Raw genomic sequence first — 15,599 nt, 5'->3', positions numbered from 1 at the left:
ATTAAATATATTTTCAAAATAACTATCAGGGGGTGATTAGTGATCGATACTGATGCCAAAAATGCAATCAGTAAAATTTTGTCTGTCTGTCTGTCTGTCTGTCTGTCTGTCTGTCTGTATGTTCCTTATAGAAACAAAAACTACTGGACGGATTTTAATGAAACTTGGTACAATTATTCTTCATACTTCTGGGCAGGTTATAGTATACTTTTCATCACGCTACAATCAATAGGAGCAGAGTAGTGAAGGGAAATTTTGAGAAAACGGGATTAGTTACTCCATTTTTTAGGCTTCCGTCGCGTGAGCAGCCTTAATGGTTAAAGTTACATAGAAATCATGTATGACGGAAATATCTAAATATATAAAAGGAGAAACTGACTGACTGAATGACTGACATATCAACGCACAGCCTAAACGGCTAAACGTAGGCACTTGAAATTTGGCAGGGACGTAGCTTAGGTACCGTAGAGGTGCACTAAGAAAGGAATTCCCGTAATTCCCACGGGAACGGGAATTAGCGGGAAAATCCTTTTGTATGAAAAATCTAAACCGCTTAAGTTAGACGCTTGAAATTTGGCATGCCGGTACCTTAGTTAACTTAAAGCTTAGTTGCAACAGGATATTGCAAAATTCCCACGGAAACGGGAGTTAGCGGGAAGAAACTTTTGTATGAAAAAATCTAAACTGCATAAGTTAGATGCTTGAAATTTGATATGCACTCCCACACACACAAAGATCTCTCTTTTATAACACGCCACGCGGACGAAGTCGCGGGCAAAAGCTAGTAAATAATAAATAACGACAAACTAGAACGTCTTCGAATTTTTTCCATCTCTTGTTCTATTTATTTAATTATTAAAATAATATTGTTATTATTTATTATTTTATTTTAGTGCAATAAAGAGTTTTTGTATTATATTGTAGCTATTTATAAAAGTACACTAACGGCTTATAAAATAAAAATAAATAAAATACAATACAATACAAATACACTTTATTGCACCAAAATAAAAAGAAATAATTACAAAAAGTCTCTTAACTAAGTACATGGTAAAATAGTAGTTAAGTACATCAGGAATTGGAGTGTTACATAAGCCAATTATTATTATAGGTGCACATAACTTTTGCAGTTTAAGACTACGTAATCGTTTAGGTAGATATAACTAAATTATACAAATACATTTATACAAATAATCAAAAAATGAAAATGATGTATAAATTTAATCTTTATACTGCCCGAGAGAATAAAAAAATATATTCTTATATATATTTCACATATTTTTTGGTATTCTATTCTATTTTATCTTTATTTCCCTATTCGCTGATTGTCGAACAAGTCATTAGTTTAGTTCGCTGCGTACTAAATCTCTACTTATCAAACAAGTATTTTTGCTCGAGGAACGTTAAAGACAGTTGTTTTTTTATTAAGAAAAGCTGAACTAACTTAGATCCGAGCGGAACTGCTGTTTATTTTTTCGCGATTTAATAAACAAGTTACCTACTATTAAAATAAAATAACACAAGAACATCACGTGCAATTTTGTAATACAGGTGAAACAAGCTCATCATTGTGAGTTAATAACAAATTGAATTTTCCGTCGCTAAATTCATGACTTTTGTGTTTTTCAAAATTATTTTCAATTCTATTCTATGCGATAGAAAATTCCATTTGATAACGTACAGGTAGCCATACAAGTCCAACTTCGAGAAAGAGATCTCTCGTCGGATTCAACTCGGATGGGCAGCGTTCGGGAAGTTGCGGAATATCTTCTCGTCCAAAATACCTCAGTGTCTCAAGACGAAAGTCTTTGACCAGTGCGTGTTGCCAGTGGTGACCTACGGCAGTGAGACGTGGCCGCTTACTATGGGTCTCGTGAGGAGGCTCGGTGTCGCTCAGCGGGCAATGGAGAGAGCTATGCTTGGTATTTCCCTGCTGGATCGAATCAGAAATGAGGAGATCCGCAGGAGAACTAAAGTCACCGACATAGCTCGGAGAATTGCAAAGCTGAAGTGGCAGTGGGCAGGACACATAGCGAGGAGAACCGATGGCCGCTGGGGCGGAAGGGTTCTGGAATGGCGACCACGTGTCGGACGACGCTCAGTGGGTAGGCCCGCTACAAGGTGGACCGACGATCTGGTGAACATCGCGGGAAGCCGTTGGATGCGGGCAGCGCTGGACCGATCGTTGTGGAGATCCTTGGGGGAGGCCTATACCCAGCAGTGGGCGTCGTACGTCTGATGATGATGAGCCATACAAGTGCGTATCGGTGTTAGTGACGCCGTAACGAATACTGAGTGGGATAATTTAGACCATAATTCTGAGTTTTTTTTTTTTATATCAAACGAGATTTATTATCGAAAAATTCAGGAAAATTCCACTTGATATTAACTCAGAATTAATTATAGTCTGAATCATCCCACAAAGTTTTCGTTACGATTTCACTAACACTCTACGTATATAAGATTCGTTTTAACATAGGTAAATCAATACCAAATCATAAGCGTATTGTATCTACGTTTCTTATAACTCTGTTGTGAATGACGGACAAACTTAATATTATTAAGTTTTATTAGTTACAGTCATGAGCAATATAATGTACCCTCTTTAGGACTCTGTCACACTAACATATTTGACATTTAGTGAGACTTACAGAACAATTTGTCAAAAAAGTTAATGTGACATGGTACCAAAATGTATACATGTTAATGCTCGTGACCGTACATTATTAGTTATTATTACTTATTCTAGAAATGAAGTTTTCTTCTCATGAGCAATGTCTAGTCTAGACCAACTTAATATTCTATTTTCTGTATAAGTATCTTATTAAGTGAGCTAGTGAGTATAACCACAAAACTTTATGTTGGCGACAAGAAAATTGCTTTCTCACAGTTTTATTTAAACTAGTTTTTTACTTGAAACTTAATACTTAGTTTAATCAGTTGAGAAAACAGTGGAATAACGCACAGGGGAAATAGACTTGAAAATTCCGAGCCAGTTGGTATAAAGTTTATCTAGTTAGTATCCACTAGGATAGACGGTTCGCACTAAAGCAAATATGGTCTACTGCAGCTCGATAATCTAGGTGTCTCGTCTAAGGCAAATAAATCGTTTGTTCGTTGGTCTAACAGAAAGCTCAGTGAGGTGTGGGTGTGGTGTGGTGTGTTGTACCTCTGACTACCCCATTAGGGATATAGTCGTGAGCTTATGTTATCGTTTGTTCCTTTTGCGTCCTACCTCAACGTGAATCGTGCTATAATGATTTTTTTGACGATTTTTTGTTTTTTTTTTCGGCGACGATTGCAGCGCCAAGCGAGTGTTCACGAGCTCTTTGAAGCAATATCGCAGATCAGTCAAATTGTAATGGCCACCATGGTCCAGTGGTTGAGTGTTGAGCTCGCAATCCGAAGGTTCCGGTTTCGAATCCGGTGAGGACATATCACAAAAATCACTTCGTGGTTTGGTTAGGACATTTCAGGTTGATCAATCGACTGTCGGAAGGCACGTTAAGTCGTTGGCAAGTTTACTTATTACTGATGTAAGTACGTAGTCGTTACATGGGCAATATCAGGGGTATTTGGCAGTTCAATAATAACCCTGATACCAAGAAGTCGGTCATCCACCTCACAACCCCGTGTGGATTGTGGAAGAAGTGATATTGTCAAACAGAACGGTTTCATCTCATTACGACACATTAAAACTACCTATAAACTTTTCTTAGGTCGTATGTTTATCATATCTTATCGATTTTTCCTTCACCGCTGAGCACGTGATAATCATTTTATGATTTAAACATGAATTCGGAAACAAATTCGACATTATTAAAGCACATAATAACGGGTTCTTACCGCGTTTAAATGGGGATATGAGACTCCCATTTCGACTTTGGAAAACAGATTCGAACCTGGAACCCCAAAGTGAGAGGCAAGCGTTCTACCAACTGGGTTACCACGGCACCACATTGGCGGCACATTGGCATTGTTAACAATTAACCATCTTAATTAATTAATACTTCCTATAACAAGTCCCTGCAAGTGGTTTTCTGGTTACTTGTGAATCTGCGTAGTCCTTTGGGGAGGCGGGCGTGTTGTATGTATGTATGAAATTAGGTCCATTATTAAATATTGCCTAGCTATAATCCCTGCACTCAAAGCAAAAGTGACCTACGGTGTTACAAAGATACGACTCGGAAGATCCAGCCACTATAAAATAAAGAGCATTTGAGTGTCTACTTAAATTTTTATTTTCTCCCAACTCATAAAAGTATATTTAACTTCCCTGTACTCTTGAAAATAACAGCTTAGGTAAATATCTTTTTTTGTGTGGATTACCCAAATTCGTAAACAAACGAAGTAAAATTGTATAGAGCTTAAGGAAAAGGAAGTGCGAACATCGTCGTTGCTTTTACACATTTGGATTAACATTTTTGTGGTCCAAATAAAGCGTAAATACATTTCGTTGCTGTCTTTGTTCCGAGATTAACTTTTCGAGTTTTTGTTCGAAAATAATTCAAAGCTGACAATTTTACTCGACTTATTGTATTTCGAGAAATGTTTTTGTGAAAACACGCTGATTTAAGTTTGTTTTCCTTCAAAATTAAATAGTCGTATCCGTGTAAGTGGAAAACTTATTTCATTTGGAAGGAAAATATTACATAATAATAATGACAGATTACAATAAAACAGAAGATATAATCGAAAACACTTTTAGTTGCTTAATGTTATTTGCCTGTCCTTATCTAACATAATAAAGATATTAAGATTCGCAAAGGCAAGCGACCACAACCAATCATACATACATACATAAACTCACGCCTATTTCCCACCGGGGTAAGCAGAGACTATAGAATTCCATTTGCTTCGATCCTGACACACTTCTCTTGCTTCCTCCACATTCATCAATCGCTTCATACACGCACGCCGGTTCAGAGTAGATCGTATTGAACCTTTTCTAAGGACATCTCCAATTTGATCATCGTAAGTCCTTCTCGGTCTTCCTCTGCCAGCCCTACCATCAACTTTCGCTTTATATACCGCTTTTGCAATTCTATTATCCTTCATCCGCTCAACGTGACCAAACCAACCTAACATTCCCTTCTCAATCATAGTCACTATATCGTCTTTTACACCACATCTCTGATCATGATCATCAACCAATCAATAATGACAAAAGGACAATAAAAATGCAAACAACATAACATAGAGTCCCAAACCTCTAAAAACCGGTGTAACTAACAACATATTCCCGTTTGGTGAAAATATAGATCAACTATAGTGAGTTTCTAACGCTCTTTAACTATTTTAACAACATAGCCGCCGGAAGGAACACACAAAACTAGAAAAGTTTTCCCTTTTTTTGTCCGCCGTACCCTATTTCCTTTCCCTTAGTAGTTTTATTTTCCTAGGGGCTTTGTCTTGCAAGGTCGTGTTCCCAACTTATGACAAACTGAAAATAAGGCGAAATAACAACAACGGAGTCATTTCCAACGCGACAGAGACAAATGTTCCTGCGCTATTTTAGCCCCGCATCGATATAGTGTGAGAAGAATTACAGTGTTCTTGAAAAGTATTTTTGTGTAAGTACCTGAGTACAAAATTCCTACCAAAATCATAACATTATGTACTTAATTAATCAGTACAGTTCTAGTAAATTCAGTGATGTGGGGGTTCATTATTCTGATGCTCTCATGTGAAAACAAGTTACAAACAGAATTCACGATACCTACTGCGTAAATTGTAAATCAGGGCGTGTACGATGTATTTTCCTAAATGAGCGTGCAAATTTGGAGCGTCTGGTCCAATTTGTCGGCAATCTGTCGCGGACGCGCTGTGACCGGCCAACCGTCAAATTCATTTGCATTACCCCCGTCATCTTATTAGGATTTGCCAATTCCTGACGTCATCAGTCCTCTAGAGATTTCAGTGCCGTGATTCAAAGTTCGGGGTCATTTGAATTCAAGGGACGTGGCAGGGAATGTAACTGCTTCTCTAAGTTGAAGTTTGGATGGTGACCCTTAGGTCTCAACCTGAGAGGGATATTTTACGAAATTGTTTTGAATTAAGGAATTCAGCTGTCACGAGAATATTAAAATTCGTCTTTATCTCGTTTATGTCATTTTTCATTTTTATGTTTTCGTCAGCATGGTTTTTCCATTTAACACAAACACGCTGAACATCTTGCTTTAATCTCATGTTAGATTTTATATTCTGGTGTATTGCGTCAGATTCAGTAGTCTCTTCATATACTTACTTGCAAGCAACGTAGTCTCGAGGGTCAATTTCTACTTCATTGCCCTAATAAGGCATCTCCGACGTCACATTAAGCAGCAGTCGGAGCAATAAAATCACTAATTAGATGAACCGAATTGCTAGTTACCGTTTTAAGTTCGTTACGATAGCCAGCAGATGCTTCTCACTCTTAATTACTGTTTCGCTCAGTGCGATGGAACGGCTCTTTTTTATTGTTCTCTTGGACATAGGATTAGACGAAATATATTGCTTGAAATACCTATATAACACAAAAACGTATACCTTTATAAGTGTAATATAATTGATTGTAGCTTAGATTACATCGAGCGGGCTTTGGCTGTTATTGAAACTTCTAATGGTTATGATATCGTTGGCGTATCACTTAGATATACATAATTTTTTCGAACCAAATTTTAAAGACGGGTCCTTGCATTTTAACAATGTACTTGGCATTTCCAATTGAAGCAAACAATGAACTGTTTTGTGACACTATTTATTGCTTGAAATATTTTGAGCCACTAAATATAGTCAGGATAGGCCGTCGCAATTGATCAGCATATTAAATATGGCCCTTAAGGGCCCTACTCCCTAAGCCTATATTTAACCTGTATTTCAAATTATCTACTCACTGATCTGAATCTCTCAAACTCAACAAACACTGTTCCGCTGACAGTAATCATTGGTGACGCAAAACCATCGGACTGGCAAATTCGTTCGCATTAACTGAGTGCCAAGATTTAAATTGGCAGATAAGCCATGCCCTCCGTATTTGAAATCTGAAGGGTCTATTCATATAATTTGAGATTTTGTTAAAACTTTCTTTAGAACTTTTAATATTTATTTTAAAAAAATATTCTTTGTTTAGAAGAAGTAATTTTGAATTACCTAATTATAACAAAATGATAGACATCAGAAAACGAAAAGGTATTTAGTGAACATTTCAGTTACTTGTATGTTTCGTTAGTGGTGGACATTTGCTTCATACATTCTTGCCATTTGTCTCTTTGTTCAGTTGTTGTGGGACTTACAAAAAGCAAAAAACTTTAAAATAGATCGATTGTTACACTGTCAGCATCTCCAATTTTAATGATTCATGTTATTGCTTATTTGTCTTTAAATAAATAAAATAATGCATTGATTAAAAAATTCGCACGGATAGGATGAGGACCCAAGGATTCTGTAAAGGACATGCTCGTCCCGGCTTGACTCGCGTTGCCGGCATGCAAAATTTTCATATCCCGTCGGCAGCAGACTTTTACGATTTAATGTTTTCTTTGTGAGTTTCCATAAGCACGGATGAGTGCTATGAAAACAAATCCCTTTAAAAAATGTATTTTCAAAGCAAGCACTACTACGAATATTGTGTGATCTTTATGAGTTTCCATTAACTAAGACTAAAAAAAATATATTTGAATAGGTACGTCATTTTTTCAATTCACTTTTTATTTTTATAGTCTACGTTTTAAAGCTTTTAAATGTGATGTGGTATCTACATAGGAGTTTTAGCGGAATGAGAAAATCTTTATAATTAGGTATTCACATTATGAACTTTCCTTTTATATACTAATATTATAATATATAATATGACGATCTTCGACTGCTGAACAAAAGTAGAGTATTGACAACTTTTTAATTATCTAAGTTCGACAAAATCGTTTGATGGTTTAAGAGGATTGAAAATGATCACGAATCATTGGGTATATCATAACTTTGTGTTTAGTTTACCATGAAAAGCTGGCGGGATTTTAGCCTTCAGAAATTGTGTACCTACGTTTACTTTCAAATAGTATAGAGAGGTAATATTTGAATGTCTTTAAAATAAGATTTTATTGAAACAAAGGTCTGAGTAACAATTATATGAACTATATTTTATTTGTACAATACTTCTAGGTATAAAATATAACGCTTCTATCCACATTTTAAATGTGAAAATTGTGATAACATTTTTAAAACAATTATGTAACTTATCTGTTGTGAAACCTAGATCGGTTTTGCCGTGGACAAAATAAAGCACTTCATTATATTAAGATTAGCATTATTCTGTTTTCCTTTTTTCTGTCAGTTGGCAGAACACGCAGAGCATTGCATTTCTTTTTTAACCTTTTTCACTTACCAACCAGTACGAAAATTCATTTCTTTCTCATAAATTCTGTTGGTTTACAGAATTTCTTAGTGTTTTGTTTCTTATTGCAACTAGAATTTTATTTATTACTTGCAAGCACTGTGTTCTTCTGCGGAATTCAGTGTTATAGCATCGGAATGGAAGATAGTCTTACTTGTTTTATTTTACAAAGTGAAGCTTAGTTCAGGAAAACATACATCTTCCCGTCTTTAAGCAACTGATAGCTTTACACCCAGATCAGTCATCAGGCAGACATAAAACACGCCCGTAATTTCTACAAGGATCACACACTTAGTATTGAAGTTGTTATGGCGCTATCTAATTGGCTACTTCACAGTTGTAACAAAATACAAACGAAACAATACGGAATATGTCGGATATGGTAGTTTAGCATTTAACGATAATTGTCCAATGTTTTTTAAATATTTTATTTTTACAAAATAAGAATGCGATTTTTTGTATGTGTATTACAAGCACTGATATGTGACATTACATAATCACAAAATAAACAAAATCTATCTATTATTATGGCTTTTTCGAGAAAATAAAGAAGAAGTATAAAATAGCCGTTTGTGATTTTTTAAATACATTTGAATAACATTTACGGCAAATGTAAAAAAATATGTAAAAGTTTTTTCTACTATTAGATACACAAGTACCTTTTTGTATCTGTGCTATGATAACAATTAATTATGCTTAGAATTTAATATTATGAATACATTAGATTAACAATAGATCTCACTACTCTGTCGGTAATTGACACTGATTTTAGGGAAACTTAAAGGCAACAATTTCCGTATAATATTTCAACAGTCTTAGATTATACACTAATTCATCATTATCCTTAGAACAATACTCTTAGACGGGGATATTATTACCTTTCCGAGAGCCAAAGCACTCCGACACTACAGAGGCGGCGACGAAATTACCTAGTCTTTTTATTTATTCTTCTTATGCGTTTGTCGAAATCAAAGTAATGTGATTTCGGCTGATTCGCAAGCAGTCTAATAAAAGAATTCGCTTAGTGTTTCGTCTTCGTTACGGGGAACTCTTGCTCGTAACCAACCGGGACGTAAAATTCGTCTCGTTATTATCTGATGACGAGATGGGACCTTATTTTGATGAGAATAAAGTCTAAGTAACATTTTTATTAGCTTTTTTATGAAATTCGTAAAAAATCTCCGTGATAACATCGACGTTGTAATTAAGTAGCTCAACAAGTTTACTCCTCTCGGAAATTAATAAGAAATTAAAAAGGTTTTTCACAAGGTGCTTTAACGCTCTAGTTTTTGTTAATATTAATATAGGATTATTAATTTAGTTTCTAACGAAAAGGTTCTATATAAATTATCAGAATAAAATGACAAGGTCGGTGATAATTAACTTAAAACTTGAAAAAACAGTCCGTCATTAATTTTGTTTCTATGTGAAGTTCTTTGGAGTACCTATGTATATTTTATGATCATTTATTTAATGTATTTGAATTAAACATGTTTACAAAAAGCACTCTCTCGCCAAACTGCTTAATTTGATAACCGTTATCTATGTAATTCAACTTTCAATATAATTATATCCTTCAGTCTTTACTCTTTATACTACCTAGAAATAACCGATGACCAGATTTTTGGAAATGTTTTCGACACGCAAGTTCTGAGTGATCTTTCACCAATCGGTTTGTCTTGAACAAACATGACAATTACATTTATTGACATAATAAAACAACTTAAAAAAAACAACGAAGAAAGAAACACATTTTTTTGGAGGCTACAGACACGTACAGATAGTACATTTTACACAAGACAGATACCACACAAAAAATAAAATAAAAACTAATTATAAAAAATGCAAAAAGAGACTACTAAATTTATTTCAAAAGGTTATCTACAAAATATTTTACTGTGAGTAAATTAGTAACGTGCTATATTTTCTCTTACATTAAAAAGATACTGAACTTTTCCATGCATATTTTTTAAGTTTCAGCCGTTGAACAGCAAAACGGTCTCGACCTTTTCACACACAAAGCAACAAATGAAAGTGGGCTTTTAGAAAGTTAATATCACTGTACATTTTTTTTTTGACGTGACTTATTGTAGATTTGACTCAAATAGCATTACTTGGACGGACAAATGGGAAGCGCTGAGGGCTCTAACCCGGTACAACATTTAAGACTACAGGCCTGTGGGTGCCAAGTTGCGCGCGAAATTCGGATCAGGGCGTCGACTGAGACGCTAATATTTGAAAGAATTGACGACCTTAGTGGGTCGATAGCGATAAACGCTAAATGAAGAAAAACGTCGACCACATCGGCGGGGTTCTGAAGTCCTTGTTGTCGCGAGCTGATTAGCCACCTCTATAGCTAAAGTAATCGGGTCGTTAAGATCGTATATTACGACCTTCGGGCGCAATCACTATAGGAATGAAGAGCATTTTTAACATAAAAGTCCGTTTTATATTTCAATTTTATTGCAATCAAATCAAAGGATATATACAGGGTGTTAGTGACATCGTAACGAAAACATTGAGAGATGATTCAGGCCAATTTCACTTGAAAATTCCACTTTATATTAACTCAGAATCATGGTCTGAATCATCCTCCTCAGTATTCGTTACGGTGTCACTAACACCACTGATACAAACTAAACAACACTGATCATGACCATGACCGTGAAGATCATGTATATATACATGTATGTATCATGGTATGTATGTATACATGATCTTAACGGCATAAACCTCCAGTGTTGTTCATTTAAATTCTTTAATACAAAGTTACTAAGCAATTTGGGTTTAAATACAAACTTTGTGAAGTAGACAATCAACCTCAATCAAATCTCTTATACCATAACCTTGAGAATGACAAATTCTCCTTGCCTACTAACGAACAAACAGTTGATTCAGTTAGGTAATAAATACCAACCACTATCATAGCGTAATTTTTGCCGTGCAAGTTGAATTGATCGTAGTATCCTTTGCTTTTGATGATTTTGTATTACCGATATTGTTTTCACTAACACAGGTGGCTCGACCATTTTGACGACGCGGCGATACGGCTTACCACCTATCACATTGGTCTAACGAAAGCTCGGGAAGGTGTGGGTACTTAGTTCATTGTGCGAGGGACGTAACTTTGACTACAGTTATGAGTTTACGTTATGTGTAATTTTTCTTTCTGTTCTGTGTCTAAATGGCTCCTTTTGCCCCCAGGTGGCGTGGATCCGAGCAGACGACCAGACAATTCTCACTCTCCACACTCGGCTGGTGACGCACAGCTCACGGTACGCCGTCACCAACGACTCTCCAAGGTCATGGCAGCTGCACATCAGGCCGCTGAAGGTCGAAGACAGAGGCTGCTACATGTGTCAGATTAATACAAGTACCATGAAGAAGCAAATTGGATGCGTTGATGTCCTAGGTAAGTGACGTTGACGTATAATTATAACTCCTCATCATCAGTCCTCGTACATCTTTTTCAGATGATTGATACAGTGTCTAGGAGGCACTTTTTTATGAATATATTCTTCCATAATGTGGGTTATGAGATAAATTATCAACCTGAGCAACCCTGGTGTCAAGGGTTATTATTGCGACGCCAAAGCCCCTGGCATGGCTTGTCTAACGACTTCGTACTTACATTAATAAGTAGTGACCGATACTAATGGCTTAACGTGCCTTCCGAAATACGGGTCATGACTGTATTAAACCAATGCGAGAAAACACACTTATGAGTCAAATGGGTGACTTAATCTCTATGTTGTGCTTCCTGCAATAGAACTGGCAAATCGGTCTTGCTTCTCCGCTCGCGTCCATGCAAGAGTCCAGGTTTATACTAGCTAAGGCTATTGCCGTTGCTGGATACGTCTGGCAGGTCATCATTTCCATCTTCGTCATAGAATCGGGATAAACATCATACAAAAATAAATTTGAATTGTGACTGTTGCACTTACTGAGTCGAACAGACTCACAAGCGGACCCTATTAATAATTTCAATAGGTACCTACCGGTATACTATTATCCGAGTTTTTATCGTAAAGTAAACATGAAAAAAACTATTACGTCGATTGTTTCGACAGGATGTTACGCCCGAATAAATAATACAACATCGTTTAATTGGTCTTTTTATGTATCTATTGAACTTTTTTATGTGTTTTTTATTAACTTTCTTGTATCTATTGAAAAAGTTTTCATTAAAAACAAGGAGTTTCGGAAAATTATACGAACCATTTTATAATTAGCTTCATTTGATTTTTCGCCTGTTTTTATACTTTCTATTTTATATTAAAATTAATTTAAACTTGATTAAAAAAATTCACACCTCATAATCATCATCATCATCACCAGCCCATTAACGTCCCCACTGCTGGGGCACGGGCCTTCCCTATGGATGGATAGGGAGATCGGGCCTTAAACCATCACGCGGGCCCAGTGCGGATTGATGGTTATTAACGACTGCTAATGCAGCCGGGACCAACGGCTTAACGTGCCTTCCGAAGCACGGAGGAGCTCGAGATGAAAACTTTTTTTTGTGGTTACCCATCCTCTGACCGGCCTTTGCGAAAGTTGCTTTACTTCAACAATCGCAGACCGATCGCGTTAACCGCTGCGCCACCGAGCTCATAATAATGGTAGTTAATTACTTATTTTAGTATAAGTACCTACTGTTAGATATAACATAATCGACTATCGGCTTAATCTTGAATGATAAATCACTATGCTAATGAATGCCACAACACTGGCTTCTATACTTTCACAGAACTAACTAACCCAACCGCGCATCGAAGCTATTGTAAAACTTTGTCTTTACTGATATATATTAACTAATTGTACTTAACTGGACATTCTGCTTAATACTACCTACATTTTTGCATAAAAAACTCAAATCATTTTTCATAACGAAGCAGATTATTACTTACCTTAGTTTTTAGATATCAGAATCATTTATTCAACATAATTATCATAGATAAACTTGTTGAAGGTCAATTTCACATTTTTGAATCTACGTCATTTCGCAAGATGTTATGGCTGAGAAGAAGAAATGGCAAGAAACTGCAACAGCAACCTATCTTTTAAATCAATAACTAGAGGAACACATTTAATACCAAGCATTTTTATCATTTAGGTAATCAATAATCTTAAATAATAAGCTTTTTTTGCATAAAGTAAGTTTCACATGAGCTACAAATTAATTTTCTGACAAATTCAAAATACTGTCTGGTATTTTATCGTAAAAACGTAAACGTAATCCAGAAAAGCATTATTTTTTTTGCGTGTTTATTTATGCGTTATTATATTACTATTCTACATCATGGTTACCGTTAACAAATTCCGCGTCAAATTAAAATTAGAATCCAAACTACTTCAAGTAGCCAGGCGGTTGTCACGAGCAACCCAAGCCCAACTTGTACTTAAATCGGGTCTACATAGCGCTGAAAGTAAACTCCAAAAACACACCCGAAAACAAATTAGGTAAATTGTCCAGTAATTACACAGGGCACACAAACAAACTGAAATAAGTGAGGTCGGCTTTCTAATTACAAATTTACTCACGTGCACTTCTCTTTGTGTTTGTAACGTTTTCAGTCCTCCGAAGCGTTTCCATGTTTTATAACGAGTAGAGGAAAACGAACCCTCTTTTGTACGGGACAATTTTAAAGCCGAACAATCTTGCTGGGTAATTTATAGGGTACAAAGGCTCCAGTTTTTGTTATTGTTATAACATAATTAATGTGTTATTTTATTATGGAGCAATAGTTGGTTTGTTCTAGAAAAGCTATACAGGGTGTTAGTGACGTCGTAACGAATACTGAGGGGAATGATTCAGACCATGATTCTGAGTTGATATCAAGTGGAGTTTCCTATCGCTGAATACATGATTTTTTTCGTTTTTTTTTTTAATTTATTTTCTTTTCCATACTTTTGCGACGGGAAATTCTACTTGGTATCAACTGAGAGTCATGGCCTGAATCATCCCTCAAAGTTTTTGTTACGATGTCACTAACACCCTGTATACATGCTTTGCAAGATTTTATTTTCTGTTTTCTCTGTATGTGTATGTTTGTGTGAGCACTTACGCGTCAGACGACATTCGGTAAGAATGAGATTTTTGTATGAACTGTCCGGGGTGTGGTAAGACGCCTGTGCGAGGTAGGCGCCCGATACGACTTGGTGGGGGGCGGAGAATTACCGTTTTAATAGTGTCGGACCTGGGGCGGTGCGAAGTGTGCCACCGCACCGGGCGCCGAAACAGGAGGGACGCCAAAATTAACCAAGACTGGTTCACCCTGGCCCCAAACTAACTTCATCGGGTTAGATTGCGGCCACATTGAAACTCATATCGGGTGGCCGTACAGTCATGAGCAATAAAATGTACCCACTTTAGGACTCTGTCGCACTAACATATTTGACATTTAGTGAGACTTACAGTTCAATTTGTCAAAAAAGTTAATGTGACATGGTACCAAAGTGTATACATATTAATGCTCGTGACAGTACACAACATTTTAAAAAAACAACATTTCAACATTATTTTTTTATAGGTAAATTTCGGTGGCCGTAAACTAATCGAAACATTTTGTATTTTAAGGGGCTGAGGGGTGCCACTATAAGGATTCGCACCACCTAAATATTTTGCTAGGGCCGTCACTGTGTAGGTACTCAATCATATTGTTCATTCTACGGTATAAGGGCGTTTCGGATGATCTAACAGCTAAATTGGATTCTATTCTAGTCTATTCTAAACTTCTTCAAATTAAATACGGAATGTATATTATGAACGGAGATCAAAGCCACAGTGAATTTGGCTGAGCGTTGAACTAGCTAGAACAAATAATAAAACAGCTATTTATGTCATACCCATCCGCTTATTTGACTATACAATAAAAGAAAAGTTATTCCTGTGTAAAAGTATTCCTAATATAATTGTAATCCCCCGTTATTCTCGAAAGTCTTCTAAAAATAAACTAAGATTGTTTGTGCTATAACAATAATAAAAATAAGTAGGTACTTACTTACTTAACTTCTATTTTAAAAGCAATTCGTAATCTTTTCCTCGTCCACGAGAAGGATAAGAATAATTTCATAATAATCGCAATTTAAACAAACCCTGCTTTATTTTTTTATTCATTAAATACAAATAATCCATACTTACTAATATAAATGCGAAAGTGTGTGTGTGGGTGGCTGTTTGTTTGTTCGTATTTCACGACAAAACGGAGCAACAAAATTACGTGATTTT

At 36.0% G+C, this 15,599-nt stretch overlaps 1 protein-coding gene across 2 annotated transcripts in view; it reads left to right on the top strand.

Annotated features, from left to right (window-relative positions):
• Window positions 1–15,599, top strand: part of LOC126370968 (lachesin-like) — an 88,423-nt gene that overhangs the window by 57,339 nt on the left and 15,485 nt on the right. For both annotated transcript variants that reach the window (XM_050016141.1, XM_050016140.1), the window contains exon 4: window positions 11,573–11,780. In XM_050016141.1, the coding sequence (XP_049872098.1) occupies window positions 11,573–11,780 (208 nt within the window). The remainder of the gene's footprint in view (window positions 1–11,572; window positions 11,781–15,599) is intronic.

Source organism: Pectinophora gossypiella, chromosome 11 (assembly GCF_024362695.1).
Source record: "Pectinophora gossypiella chromosome 11, ilPecGoss1.1, whole genome shotgun sequence".
Taxonomy (NCBI): Eukaryota; Metazoa; Arthropoda; class Insecta; order Lepidoptera; family Gelechiidae; genus Pectinophora; species Pectinophora gossypiella.
The sequence above is the reverse complement of the archived record's forward strand: the minus strand, read 5'-3'. Positions and strand labels throughout refer to the sequence as shown.